The sequence below is a fragment of the Plutella xylostella genome, chromosome 7 (assembly GCF_932276165.1).
Source record: "Plutella xylostella chromosome 7, ilPluXylo3.1, whole genome shotgun sequence".
NCBI lineage: Eukaryota > Metazoa > Arthropoda > Insecta > Lepidoptera > Plutellidae > Plutella > Plutella xylostella.
The window spans coordinates 5349491-5369328 of record NC_063987.1 but is presented as its reverse complement, the minus strand read 5'-3'; the positions used below and the strand labels follow the sequence as shown (position 1 = coordinate 5369328).

General features: G+C 36.3%; 1 protein-coding gene across 2 annotated transcripts in view; it reads left to right on the top strand.

Moving 5' to 3' along the window:
* LOC105398335 (DE-cadherin) overlaps nucleotides 1-19838 on the top strand; it is a 188771-nt gene that overhangs the window by 119048 nt on the left and 49885 nt on the right. The window contains exon 2 of one of the 2 annotated variants that reach the window (XM_038106729.2): nucleotides 7822-7893. The exons of the other annotated variant lie outside the window; for it this stretch is intronic. Coding sequence (XP_037962657.2) covers nucleotides 7822-7893 — 72 coding nt within the window. The remainder of the gene's footprint in view (nucleotides 1-7821; nucleotides 7894-19838) is intronic. 2 annotated transcript variants of the gene reach the window in all.

Genomic DNA, 19838 nt, shown 5'->3' with positions numbered 1-19838 from the left:
TTACCTGAGGGAGAGCACAGATTTGAAAAGGAAATGAGAAGTCAACTTTAATGAAACGTTATAGTAGTTTATAGTGTAAACTTATATAAAAACAATAATCAAAGAATGAGAAACAGTTTTCTATTCTTCGAATATGATCAAAAATATACTAATGCCAAACTTTGATTGTTATTTAGGTCGCTCAGAAAGCAATTTTCCTCGGGCATGAAAAAAGGCATGAAAAGACCTATTTTGTCTTTTTAGACCATTTTCACCTACTTAAGAGAGTGATGGTTTTTTTACCATATCTGTGTTACTTCAAGTAGGTACGATTATACAAATAATTCATATTCATGTATATGAATGGCGAGAAGACAATGTTAACATCTGAATTATAGATTTAAAGGAAAAAGTTTGATTTACAGTCCTGTTGTAAGATTTATGCTTCGTGCGAGCCGTGAATCGAATTGTAATGAATTCTGACTGTCTACTCGCTGGCCATATATTTCGTTATATCTGCAGTGCTATTTCACTTCTAGTTAAATATCTGTAAAATATTAGCTGCAGTATACCTGATACTCGTTTGCTATAGTGGAGGCAAATTATTCTGCAGTATATGCCAATAATAAAAACTTAACTCGTACGTACCAAGTAACTCGATTTGAATTGTGAATAAATTCGATTCGATTATGGAAACATTTTTTTTTATTAAGTGGACTAATCAATACATTATCCTATATAAGCTATACAATTAGCTCTAAACCACCGATATGATATAAATTCTGATGAATATTTAAAAAAAATACCTAGGTATGGAGGTGAATGTATAATATTGTATAATGTGGTATCATTTCACTCATTTAATTGTTCATTAAAGGCGTCGTTATTGAAGTGAAGTTGAAGATAATTATAAAAGTCATAAACAGCTACGACTTAGGTATTCATACCCGTGGGTATGAAATGAGCGTTTTACGGACGCTTTCAGTAAAAAGTTATTTGTTATTGGGATAGACCACAACAAGTCTTAAGGCGTATACTCTTATAGACTCGGCAAAGAAATCAGTTCTTATATAGGTAGGTACACTTAGCCTTTAGTCAAAGAACAGCCTAAATAGTTGTTTTAAAAAAATGGAACAAAGATACCCTCTAGGTATGGCATATGTATGTATGACGGTGTGACTTACAAAATACATTTTAGAACTTCCTATATGTTTTTATGCAAGCGTATGTAGTATTATAACCGTTTCGGATTTCAAAGCCCGCAAAAGCTTTGATGTCGCTGGTAAAGCTTTCAGTAATTAGAAAAGTTTTGCCCGTAAACGAGGCCCCATATTTGATAATCATAACTCTGAAAATGACTGAATTGATAACAATAATAGCTTAACGTTTAAATACGTTAGGTCTATAGGTAATTGACATAAAAAACTACGTAATCTACCATACTGACATCATCACATTAGCAATTAACAATCCATAAGCCTGTCAAACTCTGTCAGATCCATACTAGTTACGTCTTGACAGGCGAGCGACGCAGCTTAAGAATTGTTAATAGCTAATGTTCGGTGGCAGTAACCCCACAGTGAATTTTCTAATATAAAAACGGGAGAAAGCCATACAAGAGTGATAGTGAAAACCAAGTTTTCCATTACCGGGTCCCGTGCGAACTGACTAGCGAAAACTATCGAATGAATATTAAGTTGCTATCAGAGAGATGAAATTTTCCACTTATAAAAATTTACTCAATTTTTACATTTGCCTTGCCAGTTTACTTAAAGTTATTTTCACTGGAAATTGGAAAAGGTTCGTTTAGTTTTATTAAGTAGGTACATAAGTTTTTCTGTGCTCTTTTAACGTTATGTACCTATGTTATGTATGCCTTAATGATAGGAATTATAATTACATATTTATTTGAAACAAATTCTTTAAATTAAAGCTCTAAAGCTTGGATGCTTGGCAATATTTGATTGGTTCCTATACCTACCTGTAAAATACACTATACCTAGTTGAATAACATTATTGTAATCAAATTCATAGCCTTTTGAATATGCATCAGCCAACTATTGCCGTTTTATACTTTTTGGCCATTTATTTGTTTATCTGGAAAAAACTGATTAGTTTTTTCAGGTACCTGAGTTATACATGGTGTTTTTATTTTAGATCGAGTAGTGTAGAAATCAACTCCTAATAGGTATACTATTGAGGGTCTTCATACGGTGCAAAGTATAATATCGATCTATGTATTATAGGTTGCTCATGCACAGTATGTCGGGTACATTGACCTACGAACAGGAAGTTCTCTTATTTAATTTTAAAATTTATATCCTTTATATTCTATATATAATAATACCTAAGTCAAATTTTTTTTTTATTTTTTATACCAAACTTTGTGTAACATAGTTATTTTATTGAAGTTTACGTGCCATTAAACCTGAAGGGTTTGTCTTGACACTAAATACAATCGTGGTCGACAAATCAGTAACATGAATATAACAATAGGTATTAATTATAGGTACATAGGTATTAACATTACTTATTTAGATACTCATACAATTAAATAGATTAATTAAATAGAATTCATCTGATGCACTTATCAAACTTACTAAGGAAATATCCAGTATAGCTATAAATGTTCCATTTGCTTAATCGTCCGAATAAATGTTAAATATTAGTTACACATCTGTATTTGCTATTGCTGCTGTCGTCCGGGCGTCCTGTGTGTTTACTTTATGTTGTGGACATATTTGTATCGCATCGATAAGTTATTGCCGGGACGCCGGCGGAAGAACAGTAAAATATATTATAGGTAGATTGGATATTGTTTAATTGTTCATATCATAACTACTTTTAAAAATGCTTGTATTTATTTATGATATTCTAATTCAGTAATAAACGTACAGATTTAGAAAACTTATAAATACTGCATTCTCCTCGTACAAAATTGATATGCCGAAAATTAACGAAAATAAGAGGGCTAAGAAAATTTACATACGCGAGTAGGATGCCCTCAACCTGTCTACTATTAATCGTTATTGCTGATATGAAGTTGATACTGTGGAGTGTGTAAAGCTTTTAAAATATTAGTATTGTACCTGTAATTCAACTGACTGTTCCGTTTAGTTTACCTTTATCAGAGGTTATTGAATTATTATCTGTGAGGTCAGTGAACTTTGGTTACGTGTCAAACAGTCGTCGCGACGAGACAGTATAATAAATATGTAGTTACCAAAACTTCAGCATAGCCACTTTTTAGTTCCGAAACGTGCCGCAAATGGCTCAGTGAAAGCCGATAAAAAGACACTTTGGTCTGTTTCTGACTAGACATCAAATAACTTAAGTAGGTAGTTTTCGTATTACCTACTACGGCTTTCCAAAATCATTGTGATGCTTAGGTACGTGTGATGTCTTCGGCTACAATCGAAAATTGTAAGTTTTAAGGCTTGAGATTAGGGTAGGTATAATTGACTATACTGTACATATAGTAGGGTTAGGAACCCTAGCTTTATTTTAAGATATTCCCTTGAATTACGATTAGAGAAGTAAGCTCCGAAATATTGTATCTGCAAAACCGGAATACGTCTGTATTTCAACTAAGTATAACATTTGTGAAGCCCCAGACCACGCTCGGGTGAACAGGTCTTCCGTCAAAGCCTTCGTACTGGGTGCGATAGTGAGATCGAAACACGCAAACACTCATAGACTTGCCCTTTGGCCTCTTGTCTGTAAACACAAGACTGCTGTGTAAATATAGGTAGGTTTTTTATAGCTAGAAGTTACCTAGGTCTTGAAAGCCAAGAAAGTTATAGCTAGTACCTAGGTCTGGAAAACCAGCGGCGTAAATACAACTATCCAAAGAGTGTAAAATGCAAAACAATAAGATACGTACATAGCTACACATTTTTGATGGTCATCGCTTCTGTTTACTCCATAAATGAGTCCCAAGCGAATACGTAAAAAGCATGAGCTGAAAAAAACAAGCTGTTATGGACTTAGGCTCGCCCACGGCTGCGGCTCGGCCGATATCAATTAAATTCCGCTGGTGTAAATGCGGAATGTAAATACACTAGGGATGTCCCTTCGCTTCTGTTTCATTCCTATTCAGAGCTCCGAATAGAGTTTCGGTTAATACTCGAATTGCGATAGAGGCAAAGCACCTATGACTAAGAAGTCTGAATTATCAAATAATTAACTAAAATGGCAAGTAGCATTAGTTTAAACCAGATGCTGCAATATGGATTGTTGATAATGTTCAGTGGTGGTACCCCACTGCAGATACTTTCATCTCGTTCTCCTGACTCCTTTGCACGCTATAACTTTCGTACAGTGCGCTTGGACATCACTAAACCAAGCCATCCGCGCTGAGTGTTAGCAGAGCGAAGTAGGTTAGCTTAGCGATCGTAAATTACATGCATAGAGGTTGGATATGCTGGAATTAACGAAACTTATTACGGGAATTTGCATAGAGGTTGAAAGCGGGACGTTTCCTTCCTGCTTTCAGGAGTTTCAGGGCTGCCGGCGTGTGTGCCTGTACAATTGTTTTCCGGTTTGAATTGGTGATTTTTTTCATGTATTTTCGGCGCGGATTTAATTTTCAAATCCTGTGTGGGTTGGGTCTTTGTTAGTATTATAGGGTTTTAATTGTGGATAAGTTTAACGATGTATTTGAGTTTTTTCTAAAGAAGTTTGGAGGTTGAGGAAACCTTATAAAATCGTCAGACATAGACCTTTTTTTTAATTTATCGGGCTGCTTTCCCTGTAAGCAGCAGCTCACTTGCCACTTGTCTAAAAGTAAATTTGGATAAATAAGTACTTTAATTTTAAAATAAATATGATTATGGAAGCACATTATCGAATTAAGATTTGCAGTCACATTAAATAAGCAGAGAATTATGAATATGCCAAGAACCAATCAAATAAATGAATATTAAATTGATAAACGTCATTATGTCATTTCCTCTTTCACTTATCCGCGTTAAATTTATTTTATTTGAAGGTACTCTTTTGAAATTCCAACTCTACCAGAATAACAATGAAATACTGAAGTAGTAGTGAATACTTTTTTTACCAGTCGTGTTATCTATAGGGTATGTATCGACCACCGCTTACTAAAAGTTACTGCTAAGCATAACCACAAAACTAGTTTGTATTACATGATATTTTACTCGGTTTTAATTGTTTTTGGTTATAATACTTTGAATAGATTCAAACGTCAAATGTGCTTGTCGCACTTGACTATTTTTTATTTTATTATTTAACGAAAGTGCAAAATAAACAAGACACCTAGCTAACACGCTTTCCACTTTAATAGCATTAGTCTTACAGGGCAGTGCAAGGAGCGGACGGTCACATTAATCTTTAAAAAAGTCTGGCAAGTATACTTTACACAATAATATAAGAAAAACGAACCGAAATTAAAGCTCCAGAATACTCCAGATAGGACAATAAGTGAGAAATAAGCCTACATTTTGGTCACGAAAGTAACACGACTCTAGAAAATACCTTAAAATTATATATAATCAATTTAATCAACCTATCCGATTCTACTTGTGCCGATGCTCCTGAAATTCAAACTACAAGAAAGTTGTTAAGTTTTACCAGTTATAATGAACAAATTGAACAACTTTCCTCAAGAAACATACCTTCGAGATTTAACTTATGAATGTTTCATACAAAGTGTAATAATTGGACAGTATAGCAGATCCAAAAACAATCTTTTACACCTAAGTACTCGAGTACATCGTATATATTATGTTACCACGGAAATATGTTTTTTCTAGATCTAGACTTAACGATCCCTGCACTATGCTATAAGCTGTAGCACTCAGCAGTATCCAGGTCAAGACATTGAATCAACGAATGGCCGTACGCTCAGTGTCGGTGCACTATCGATCAAATTACATCGAAAGTGGTTCACATACCTACCGGTCTACACAATACTATGTACCGAATAAGTTAGATAATCATCACTATCGCTACTGAGTTTGTTTTTGATACTCTTGTGTCTAATATTTTAGACACATCATAGACTTTCATCAAAAGCTGTCCAGGTCTAAAATATAATTACAAATAGTTATTTTATTTATTTAAATACTTTATTGTATACACATTACACAACATAAAAGTACAGTAAATAATATAGATATAAGTCGGATTTTGATGTAACATTGCTCGATAAACACAATACATAATTATAGGAGAGATACAATTTTTCTTATAACACTCCTCTTTTACGTTTAGGGTTAAAATAGCGGTAGTGGGCGAACAACGTATTTTTTTCAAACAATCCTTTTCGGCCTGTTGCATCCCGTACAAAAAGGTCCTTCACACTAGAAGTAAGTTTCTACCCATGCCATTTCCACCTCTGTTGCTACGCCTCAGAGGCTAGTTTACACATTTTTAGTCATTAACTTTGTAATGTAATGCCTGGCTAGTAGGCCAGATGGTTTAGTGCTGAGTCACTGGGCTTCACGACCGCCGTCCAACTGGCGGATGTTAAGTGACTTTAACTGACTGGTTTTTTATACTTACTTACCTTTTGAATATTAAAATGAATTAAGTCCGTATACCTACCTACCTACATAGTTAAGTCGAGTTATTATTTGATAATTAAGTAAATCTTTCAATTAAGACATTTACAGTTTTTTTCTCTGCATAACATAATGCCTTATCGCAGCAAGGGTCAACCGTTCAACGATAAAGTACGTAACTTGTTTAAAAATCACACTCTTGAGCCCAGAAAAGTCCCCAATGAACCTTTCTTACACTCTCAAGATCCCCCTGCCACCCCAATAGAGTCCTTACTCAGACGGAATTTAGGTCTACACTAACTGCAAAGTTAACGATGCAAGAATCAAGATAAAGCGAAGCGACTGTAACCATCTGCTTGTAGATAATCCGGCCAAATTTGAAAAAGGAATAAAAAATTGCGGACGGTTTAGAAACACCTGTCGTCTGTTAAACTGGTTCGTTCGATTTTTGAACGCTATTAGTGCAAGGTGGGCTTTTGGTGCAGAATACTAATAGCTTTTGTATATTTTTTTGCATAAAACAGGAAGAGGTTGCATTGCATATGTCATCAACTCATTATCTTATGATATGATGATATGAAATAAATTATTATTATTTTTTTTATTATTATTATTTTTTTTTGTCTTGAACGCATTGGTGCTTTTTTCTGTATTCTGATGAAGAAGATATTTTTCCGTCATTTATATTTAGAGGTACAATTTACTGTATCACAATTTTTGACCATCCATGATGAACCTGTAAAACTGAAGAATATTTGAAGATGCGTCCCATGCCATGGGAGCAAATTTTCAAACATACGTTTTGGTTATTGTCATAATTCAATGGTACAGGAGGATTACTCTATCTCTATACTGACGAAAAAGGAACGAACGAGAGCTGTCGTGCAATCGGCACGTTGATACAACGAGTCGTGGCTCGCGCAACAGCGCTCCCAAACTTACCCTCAAATTCATAGAACATATTGTAAATTTACAACAAGGTTAAAATTGACTTTGACACAAACGAGTTTCAACTCTTTACGTAAGTGAAAAAGTTGAAATTCGTATAACACGACGTAAGTTAAAACCTATTGTAAAGTGTCAAAAAGTTCTATGAATTCGGCGGTTAGTTTTTCGTCATATAGAAAGACACCTCAGTACCTTTCTACCTATGATAGTGACAATTTTGCCACGACTTGAAGAGCATGCAGTTTAGAATTAACGCCCTGTGCCTATTAATACGTTACTCAACCAATAAACCCTCCTGTAGTAGTTATACCTACTCAAGAATAAAATACAAAGTTTCTTGATACTAATATTGTATTTCTTTGTGCCACAGGTAAAGATCGTGAGTCACCGGTGATACAGGCGGATGGAATGCAGTTGGTGATTATGAATGAGCTTGCTTCAGGTATTTTATGTGGAGGAAGGAGATTCTTGGGTAGATCATGCTAATAAAATTTTTACTCTATTCTAAGCAAAAAAACATGATATAACTTTATCACAAAGTGTTAGGTAACAAAATTGCGATGCGACGTCGTCGAATCGTAAATATTTTTATTCGGACCTATGTACTTAGGTTTGTACATAAAATCTGCGATCTTAATCAGCTAAGTGCAGATTTTGTGTACGAGCCTAAGTAATCCAAATATTCACCACCTGCGCTCCCTTTAGTCTGTTTCATTAAACAATAACACGTATTGTTGACTAAAATCGTTTATTACTTACACAATAATTATCATCCTACCTATTTGGCTGGACGCCAAATTATCTCCGGTACAGCGTTCTATTACTTAATACAATTTATGAATGGAAACCTTATTTCTGAATACATAGGTACATACATACAATACCAAATTCATTTGCCAAATGAACTATGTATATCCAATATGTTTAGTAGGTATGGTATGGGCTAAAGTATATGTAAAACTAATAAAGTCACAAGCAGCACAGGGGCTGATTTATTACGACACTATAGCAAACTAATGTTAACGAACGAAGTAATTGTTGTAGATTTTAACAAGTTCACAAAGTAAACACTAATAACTTCGTTAGTTCGTCATAATTACTTACTTCACGATACACTTCAGGTTACATAAGCAAATCTCATGTACGATAAACTATATTTTTGTGCCTAGGTATATTTAGGATCTTCTTTCAAATGTATTCCGCTATATTATTATGTACCTACCTATGTGCCAACTCCAAAACTTCTTCCAGAAAAGTTGGAACAAAATTTAGATTTCAAATAATTATCGTGAGGATAAAGTTTGAAACTGAATTTCCGACCTTTTGGTTTCAAAGCTGAATTCGCGTTACGTCCTCTTATTATTCTCAACTCGACAAACCGCTCGGTTTGTTACTTACCCACGTGTGTAGGATGACAATGTGTATCTGTGTATGTGAGGAACAAAGGGCAGCGAAGACGCTTCATTGTGACTATTGTGAGTGACATACGTATACGGACCCAAGACGTGTAAGGAAGCTCCGTAAACTCCTTAATTTAAAGATCCCATGGATTGTTTTGTTTGCTCAAAGAGGCGTTGATGTATAATTTACATGTTCATGTAATTATGTTGCAGCCTTTTTGTCTTAAAAGGATTTTTGCGGGATATTTCTAGCAATAAAACTGCACTCTGCCTTAAAACACTTAAAAATACACATACAGTGCTAAAAGTAGACATAACCTCTGTAGTGGAATGGTGTGCTATGGAACTTGAGTATACTAGTCGGTGTACTTACATACTAGAAAGATATGTACTGTACATACTTGTAATCAATTCAACTAGATCACCCGACCCAATAGCGGAGGTAAGCAAACAAGATATTTACCAATTTCCCAAAGCGACGTGTGCTTTCAAAACAATACGGAGCCTTACTAAGGCACCGTCGTTTCCTTGCCATAAAAATCAGCAAATTTATTTTCGTCCTAGCCCACGCAAATAAGACCCTTAACCCGCCTCCTTAGAGGCCAAAGACCACCATAAATACGCTGTGTAAATACTTTTTAGAGCAAAACTTGGTTTCTGTCGTGGTCGTAAAGCAGGGCCGAACAAAGGAGGTCGGAATCGCCTTCTTTAAGAGTGGTCCTGGGATGGCGTATTGTGTCTGGCATTACCAGGTGGCCACAGAATAGAGGCTCGGAAGAGGTTTACAGCTGTCTTGGAAACGGAAAAGCTATTGAGACCCCTGCGCTCCTGGTACCTAAAATTACAAGTAAAGTTATTTCTAATAGCACGGCAGCAATATTAATTCAATTACCGCGAGAATCTTATTAAGTATTCTAAAAATAATATCAGTTATGAAAACAATTTCCTAAATGAAATATTCTATAGTTTGATTATTCAAGAATAAACAATTTGCGCTTTCAATAAAAATGCCATCGCCAGATGCCATTCCGCTCTTCGCTAAAACAAACGGTGGCCGTTTTTACAAACAAAACTCTGCTATCTCGCTCTTTTATTCGAAAAACAATGGCGTTAGACATATCGGGTCAATGAAATAAGAAATTCTGGCATAATTTACTTTTTTCTTTATGAAAACATCTGGCGTTGTGCTTCCAGCCAGGTAGACATGATTTAATCTTTTTTTAGTTCCTTTGTGAGGCCCTCACCTGTCTCGCAGCATATGGCTTTAATTCGGACGACAGTAAACCTGCGCAGCTCCCTTTGTGAATGAAAATTATTCAATAATAAGTTTTAGGATATGTGTAAAGAAAAACGTTCCTATGTGTTGATGGAGTACGAGTACTCTGATGTCAAAATCGGAATGTGAAGACGTTTTACATAGAAACAAAGGCAACTTGGTACGAGTACAATCAGAAATACTACTACATCAACAAGACATAGATCTCATATTAAATTTTAGTTACGTACAAAAAAGTTGGTAACCTATATTCCCCGGCAAATTACATGAACTCTGATTTGGATTTTTGCAAGTGTTCGAAAACCACAATACAAGCCATAGAGGAAACTAATACACAGTTTCTTCTATTATACAGCGCGGCAACCGCCACTGTGTTCTTGCACTGTGGTTTCTTAGAACATCTTTCATCGGGTACTCCAGTTCTCGCGTTAAGTCAACAAATGCTAAGTGTGATACAAGTGTGACGGAGACGATGGGGCTTTCAGCAGCTCGCCCACTCCATCTGTTATCAGGAAACGTCGATACCGACCAATATTTAGAAATGAGTTGACGATCGATCGACATGCTTTTAAAGCCAAGGAACATTAGTACTTCTCTAACGAGAATCTTAAAGCTATACATCGGTGACTGATTTATATCATAGCAATGTACAAATTGCTTTATTCTACAAAAAGGTAGAATCTTGAATTAAAGATTTAATCAAACCCTAATTCGCTTAATGGCTGTAATAACGTATTTATTTATATCAGAAGCAAAGATAACGCCCGATCTGCGTACCGTAGTTTAGTATCTTGTTGTGCGGATGCTAATAAAACAATGATCGACTCACAGAACAGGGATACACGAACGTGACTTGAATTTTACCCTCAATTTTATACCCGAGCATAAAAAAGGGGACCGGCACTCCATGTGAAAGATTCATGACTTTTCGCGAGAATGTTCGTGCTAGGACGAACGTTACACAGACTAGAAATTTTTCTAGACGAAATTTCGCGCGCTGTCACTCTGACGTTTGAGTTGCAGCGTTTTATTTTTCTTAATTCCGGAGTGGCTGTAAGAAGTTTGTCGATGTGGCCTGTCACGCTTGCAACGTTGGAATACACTGTATTTTATGCTTCATTATTTAGGTCGTAGGTTGCCCGCTTTGTTAGTTTATATGTGTAGGTCTGTCTATGTACAGAGGGATATGGCTTCGGTGCCGCACGACAGCTCGAGTCGTGTCACGACTGAATAAGTGGAAAAAATAGGTTGGGGTTTCTCTACAAAAAGGATGCAAACGCGTGAAACTTTTTGGAAATAGAATTGCTTTTTGCTAGCAACCTCTGACCGGTCAATCTAATAAGTGGATCTCACGAACTGTGGGACGTGTTGTTATGTTTCCATTTGCCCATTTCTTTATCCATTGCTCTTGACTCTTGAATCTTAACATTATACAGGGTGACCAACGCTAAAGTGAACATCTGAGGGATAGTGAAACAACTCGTCATTCTTAACAACTTTTTTAGAAAGTTTTTTTTAATAATTGCGATATTTTTTGTGCGAATGCGCTTCTATGCGATGTTGAATCGCGAATGTCCCGTGATTTTTTACAATGAGAGTAGATTTTTCTTTTCAAAAGCCGTAGGACAAAAGTAGTTTGGAATAAAGAGTTGGACACCCTGTAATTTCATACGTTCCAGCCCCGTCCAATCTTAACGTCGTAAACGATAAACCTTTGGCATTTTGGACCTTGTATGTCGTATTAAAAACCTTAATACAGGAACATTATAAATATGATTAACTGCGTAAAAGATTATTATACTAAACCTATTTAATGCTTAGAACACGGTCGGAGATTTAGCACGCCTCACGGGATCCCATTAAAGGGACCCAGATTATGGTCCCTTCGTAGTTTTATTAAAACCTGTCTTTAATATACATACCTACTTTAATAAAGCTCGTTTAATATGTGTAATTTGTATAAGATCTTAGTTGTGATCAATTCATTGTTAACAGTAAAGTTCTGTTAATATAATACAGTAATTAGTGTTTTAATGTGTCTCACTTTATACCTGTATATGCTCGTGAAAATTAAGGCATTTAGCCCGTAAATGAACCTTATTAGACTATTTTGTTCAATTATTTACTTTCATAATAGGTGCTAATAAATTCAAAATTAAACGTAATTTAAACAATACGATCTCGTATTAGAATTCATATTGTAAAGGTACTTGCCATTAGTTTAGAAAATATGAATTAGCACATTGAAATGAGCTTAATTTGCATTTTTATTGCTTTAAATTTTATGATTGATGTTTCAAACATTACGAATTACGAATAGGTATTATTGTTTCATACTCGTACCTACAATGACGATAACCATGTTTATAATTTAACAGCCAAAATGAAGTTAAATTCTTACGTATTATCTCAAGTCTCTATAAAAATTGTTCAAGCAAGTATCCCAGACTTTTTTGTATCTAACAAATAGTTCTACCTAATTAAATAAATAATAATTTATTTCATAGCCAAACTTAAACTTAATTACCAAAAAACAAAGTTAACAAGCATAGATTTAGGCTGTAAGCTGAATAATATGTCCCCTGATACTCAAACTAGGTAAAAACCTGTAAGATGAGGATCAGTGGTCACTCACCGATATAGTACACAAAAGTTTTTAGTAATTTATCAAAATAACATTGTTTAGGGTTTTTATCTTTGAAAATCAAATTAAGTAGATTTTATTCAATATTCTCTTGGACCACGCCCCATACTCCCCTACTTAATCCTTGTTTAAATTTCTAACAGGTAATTAACCTTCCAATAGTCATTATTACAGAATAATAGCTTTAATTCTTGTTTAGTTAACGCTCCGGGCTCAGATCCGATTGCCCAATAATCGCTTCTATACTTCACATTTTGATTGTTAATAACAAAATGGTTATTACTTACGCACCTAAATTATGTATCCACAATTTGTGAACAAAGTTATTGTTTTAATGCCTAATAGCTCAATTTCACCTTAATGAAAGTTTACATAGTTCATTCAACCGACTAACTATTAGATATAGGGAAGCCGATCCTTATCTCTGATAGTTTGTATCGTAGTTAGATCAGCCCCCGTATTTTGTAACTTTTTGAGAGTTAGCAACCGGTGATAATTGGTATCAACTTAGAGACTTATTAACCGAAAACACCAAAAATCTTAGTGAAAGAAATATGCAAGAAGCCTACCAATATATCCTTACATTCAAAATAAACGTTTGTGAAATCAGATAAGTCAGTAAAAAGTTATTAATTAATAATGCTCTAAGTTGTCAGCCATTTTATACCAACCAACCCCACTCGGAGTTACATAATACGGGGGCAGGACCTTCATTCTCGACCGCACTATCCTTTCGAGTGTTAGAATTCATTCCAAAATTGGCATTATTTTTGAAGATACGATTGTTAGGAGAAACTGCCAAATTAATAAACGATAAGCGTTAAGCTCATCTGTCCACCGCTGATGGACATAGGCCTATCTAGCGCTGATCTCGACATTGCTCATTCAGCCACTACCCACTACAGGAGGGTTACTCTATTCTTCTTCTTCTTCTTGGCGTCCTATGACCCCCCCGTGGGGCAAAGGGCAGACACAATGGTTCTCCATCTCTGTCTGTCGACGGCAGCGAGCTTCACCTCGGACCACTCTATACTGTAACGAAAATCGCCAAATCACCCCAGGAATCGTCGGTTCAGAGGGCGTCCCACGCTACGTTTGCCTTCCCACCCCAACGTATATCGATTCTTCGCCGATATAAGTCCTCTAAATTGAAGTTCTCATGCTTTTCAATTGGCCTCGATCCTCGGTTCCGCCGCTGTGTTTCATTTAGTAACCATTTCAAGTTGTAGATAAAGTCCAGGTCATCAATCACACTACGGCTACATTTATTTTTCTAATGGACCTAAAAGGAATGCCCGGGCGAGCCTATTAGAGATAAGTTATGGCTCTCACAGTATTAACTAATTGAAGAGAAAATGAGACGACTGTTTGGGACAGACAGATATAAGTCTGTACTTACGGTAAATGTTTAGATGTTGCATCCTTATACTTAAATATTCGAATACCTACATGCCCTGTGATCCATATCATCATCATCATGAACCAGTAACTACGGGTGCCTCTTTATTGTTGCACATATTCCTGATATACTTACCTAATTAATAACAGATTAAAACAATACAAGTATAAAGTTTCTTAACAAAGATTGTTATTTTAGTTCCAAAAGCAAGGTAATTTTTTACGAGTCCCTTTTGTCGAGTAAAGTGAAGTTACTAGACCATAAAGGACCTACGTCAAGGCGCCTAACGGCGGGTCTGGGACCGAAAAACCTCAATTTTAATTAAAACTATAGAATATACTTGGATTATAAAGTTTATTCAGGATATTATAGGTTATTATTTCGCAGCCAGTAAAAGTGTATTTAAAGATTCTCTTCTGTTTAAATTATCGATGCACGCTTTTAGAGTAGTGATATACATACTTGTTTCATGTATATAAGTATAATAAATAACTACATGTTTTAGGACATTTGGGAGAATTTAAAATATAACTGACTGACACAATTTACATTTGAAAATGTGCTACATAAAGCGACGTGTTGGACCAGAATCAAATGGTAATAATTAATGATACATTTACCTTTTGGATTTGTAAATTTAAATCATTTTATTTGATATTGATAACAATTTGCGGAAGGTGGCTGGTAGTGACTGGATGCGGAAAGCTATAGATCGCATCCAATTTCATGCTTTGGGAGAGATCTTCGTCCAGTAGTGGACTGCTATAGGCTGAAAAAGAAGAACAACAACAATTTGAGTTGACATTCTCACATTGCTCAACGTTTTCTACACAGAAGGCATCGAAAAAAAACCTTCATAATCATAACCAAGAATCCCCTTCTTTGATTCGGAAGCATCGCCGAGCTAAACCTTTCTCTCAACCAACTTGGGAGCTCGTAATAAAACAGCGAAGTTTGGAGCTAAGCACATCAAGATTAACCCTCACTTTCGCTGGGGTCAATTTGACCTTGCTCGGTGGAGGGCATCGAGGCACAGCCGTGGGAGTCGCCGCCAGTGACGGGTTACAATTTTACTGTAGAGAATAGACTGGTAGGCTCGTTGTTGTCAGAATGGCCGGAGCCGGCTAAATAATTATTATACTTACCGGGAGTTACGAGTACAAAAGTGTGATAGGAGTAAGCCGGAAAGGGGTTTACTGCTTGTTCTTAAGAAATCAAAATTAAGTTAATGGTACTGGTGATTTTTTCTTATCGGATATATTTAGTTTAAGTAGGTACATAGGTAGGTAAAGCCTAGATTTGCGCTACTGTATAATTTTATACCTATGCGTGTCTAGAGACAATAACAGAGCAAAAGGAAGTGTCAGTGAACCGAGAAAAGTGCACAATGGGCGAATAAAAACGACAAACACACCGTGTGACTACCTTCTCATAGGTGTTAATAAGAACATTTCATTCTCGCCTAAAAAGAACACTAGCATATCTGTCACTTTCTTCAGCAGAAATTGAGTAGGTAGTATTGTAGAATGCTGTAATAGGCTGAATTGTCGCTGAGTAGGACTTTAGACGCATGATTAGGTAATTTCCTCAAGTGAGAAACAGGGCCTATTATAATCATTATGTATGATATGACAACAGTAAAAGGTTTAAGTATTACACTTAAGTACAGCTCTTTGTTATGCTACTGAGACAGTAACAGATAAGCGCCTACAAGGTATTTAAGTGTGACTTATGTGTGTGAATATATCAAAGTTAAATTTATTTATTTCACAGAATTTTATTACTTAAATCAGTGTTTCATTATAATTTGTTGGAAATTGCATCAGCACTTGTACTGTTTGTAGATGTGTCGTGTAAAAACTCATTTTGAAATTTCACGAGAAGACGAATGGAAGCTTGCGAGCAACAACTAGTTACCTACCCAATAAAATTATAGTATGATCCGTGCACTTTAAAACTGCGGAACCCTAAAACGGAATGGCACCGTGAATGATCAATAGAAAACTCTATTCCCCTATCTAAAGTAACAATTTTGCGAATTTGTATATGGAAAGTAGGTATATTAAGATTATTTTGGCAACCCTTATTCGCCATGTTATTAAAAGTAACGTTTACGTTCATGACTAGCTAGGGTTGCCACAGGAGACATCTACCAGGGTGTATTTACTTATGGGGTGTAGTTCACAGCAATATGCGTATGGGTTATGTAATATAGTAGGTGTTATAAGTATAAACGTTTTGGCACAAAGCCATATTTAAATAGTTTCTTTTATAACCCGATCTATCGATATCTCTGTTAATCTTTTTCTATCGTGTAAATGCACTAAGCCAACTTCCTCCAGTGTTTTGCTACTCTTATTGCGAGATCATTGGCTTTCATCAGGTCTCCTTGACTGCACTCTGTTAATATTAATGTTGGAACTTATTAGAAAACAGTTTTTTACAAAAAATGTAAAAATTATATTTTAAAATGTGTAAGTACAATAATACAAGTCTGTCGAGGTATATTATGTATACTTCGGTAGTAGACGGGTTAAATCTTCCTCATCTGTTGAGCACGTAATGATGCCTTCAATGAGGCTTCAAAAGCTTAAATGAAAACGCAAAATGCTTTCAGCATTTCACGTTTCATCCTTTTCATAATGAAACTGTCACAACATCACCGAGATAGACAAGATAATTATTATGAATACAAAATAAATCCTAATAATAATTGAACGAGAGATCGAGTTTACTTGTAAAAATCGTTTTGGAAAAATACACGGCGGCGTATAAAATTAGAATTTTGTTGTTGTATGTTTGTCTCGACGATTTTATACAGTTGGTATATATTTTTTTATTCAAGTCTGTAATATGTAAGTAAGTTATAAAAAATAATCCCAAGTGCGAGTCGGACTCGAGAATAGACACAGGTTACGGAGAAAGCCCGCTTGCATAATCTTTATTCAAATAAAATTGTGCTCAGAATAGCGCCCCTGCGTCGACAGAAACCACTACGTTTAAAAAAGGAACTCTTTTATATTTATAATTTCTAAAGAACAGTGACCGGATGTGCTCCGATGACAGTTATTGTCTATGCCGCTTAATATTAAGTGCCTGTTTATTTTTCAAATCGTTGGGTTGTTGAGTGCTGGTTGAATAGGTTTAGGGCACACCTTTGTTTACTTTTGAATTATTTAATGAACTACGGTAGATAAACCATTCTTGATTAAGAACTATTATTCTCCATATCATAAGAGTTCAGTCAAACAAGACCGCAATCGGCCATTTTTTTTACTGACCCGTAAGGGTTAAGGATAAACTCTTAAACTTAAACTCTTTTCTCAGCGTGCTTTTTCCGAGCGGCTCCCAGTAGGGGTCAGTGGGGTGCCGAGGCGCGTACAAAGGCTCGTTCTGAAAAAACACCCCATCCGGTGTCAGATGCAGCGGCTGCACAGAATATACTGGGACGCTAGTCTGTGTCAGGTGCATTCTTACTGACGGTTCTAGTTCCCGCATTGTGGCAAAGAAATGTTTCTTGGAATCTGAGATGTCGGTGAAAAATATGTAGGTAATGTTTTTTACAGTTTTATTTGTTCGCATGACTGTATCATATCATTATGTGTGTTGATTGCGTGTACATACACGATATATACAGATTTCGTAGGATGATTTGATAAATCATTTTTTTCCGAAATAAATAGAGATATTTCAAATATACGGATAACTAGACAATGATAATAGAAAGTGTCAGAACCGTCTTCAATCTTTAATGAAATTTTCAGGCCGCCACAAAACCACTGCACAAAAAAACTTTTTTGGCGTCGGTTAAAAAATGCCAACAACGTAAAGGCGCCTATTACATTCACACATTCGATTTCTTTGCGAGGAATTGCACTAGCTGACAAGTTCCATGCGATTCCCACTCCAGGGGGTCACTCTCTAAATCCACTAAATCGCTAACCACGTCTCCATCTCGTTGTTCTAAACGTGGCCATTTTTTTTTCTCCAGTATAGAGTAACCCTCCTGTAACTGCGACCATAGCGCCGAGCGACACGTGTTGTATTGTAGTCGGACAATTGGCTGGACACTATACGCTCTGAATAACGTGACCTATAGTCTGACCCTCTACCTGGTTGCAAGCGAAATTCACTCTTACTGTACCCGGTCTAAAATCCATGGGAGATGTTTCGCGATCGTTCGTGGTATTCACTTGCGGGCTGGAGTGTTGGGAGTACTTGTGGCAGATTTTATGCGGAGTGAATTTTTTAAGTCAATATACTCGTATATACCTACTATGAAGGAATCGGCTGGAGCCTAAGATAAAACTGCTAGAATACAGCTAGTATGTCCGTGCTGGTACATTCTGCTAGTTAAAGTAAGTTTGTGCTGGTTCTGATTGAAATTAATTAGTGTATTTCTTAATATAACACACGACTCTACAATGTGTAAAATGAAATAGATACCTATTCGTAATAACAATAGGTAACAAATATCTGTCTTTAAACAAATATCTGCCCCAGCCGGGAATCGAATCAGGGACCTTCGGCTCAGTAGTCAGGGTCACTAACCACTACGCCATTCGAACATTTTTGATGTAGATACTTCAGTTGTTATTACTTCAGGCCACCCATCAATCATCTATAGCCATCCTAATATTAAATGATGTTGTCTTTTCCAACTAAACCGTAGCTCTTTAGGCCGTCAACCCACGAGAAGTCATGCTACGACAAATTGTAACCAGCTGTTTTATCGTAGTCGTATCGTATCGTAGCTGTAAGAATCCTAGATCAATTAACGAACCTTCAGCAGCGTCGCTCGCCTGTCAAACATCTGTCAGATCCGTACATGGTACGTCAGATTTGCTAAGGCCTGGGTCTCCTATTTACGCCGCAGGTCGCTTCCGGCGTCAAGCCGTAGGCCGCGTCACGATGATTACTATAGAAATGTACTGATGCGGTCTCCCTCACACGCCGACGTTGGCGCGTAGACGTAGTGAGCATCGTGACGCGGCCTACGGCGTGACGCTGGACGCGAACTACGGCGCGTAATAGGAGACCCGGGCCTAAGCGACCGACGCGACGCTGCTTATAGATTTTAAATTGATACAGTTCGTTGGTTGGCTTATGTAGTCCTCAGCCAATTTAATCACCTAATATTTCATATTAATAGTACAGTCGAGTCGATAGCAGTCTCTTCTAGTGTGCGGTCGCCCTTATCTGCAATTTCTTATCAATCATTTACGTAAAAATGTTGTAAAAACATATTTCATTGACGGTTTCATAAAAGTTATGAAGAACAAAGGGTTGTCTGTATTCGGATGGGTATTCGTGGTTATAATAATGTGCTTTAGAACTTTGGCTTAGTAAAAGTAGATTGAAACTTGGGATTTAAAATACTACCTACATTAGGATGGTACATAAGTTTGTTTTAATATGATGTAAGTAGTTAGTGTTACGAAATAATATTTAAGGCACAAGTAGTACGTCAGCATAAGTCAAGAGCTCACAAAACCAGTGTTAAACTATATTACATTATAATTAAACTATGTGTACAAATAAAGGGTGTTACAATGTTTTTACCCGGGACAGCCCGGGTGACAAAAGCTCTCGAACAACAACTGTGGCCCGGACAAAACTGTAATTGCTCTGTCGAAAGCCCGATCTATGCGGCTATTGGCTTTAAACT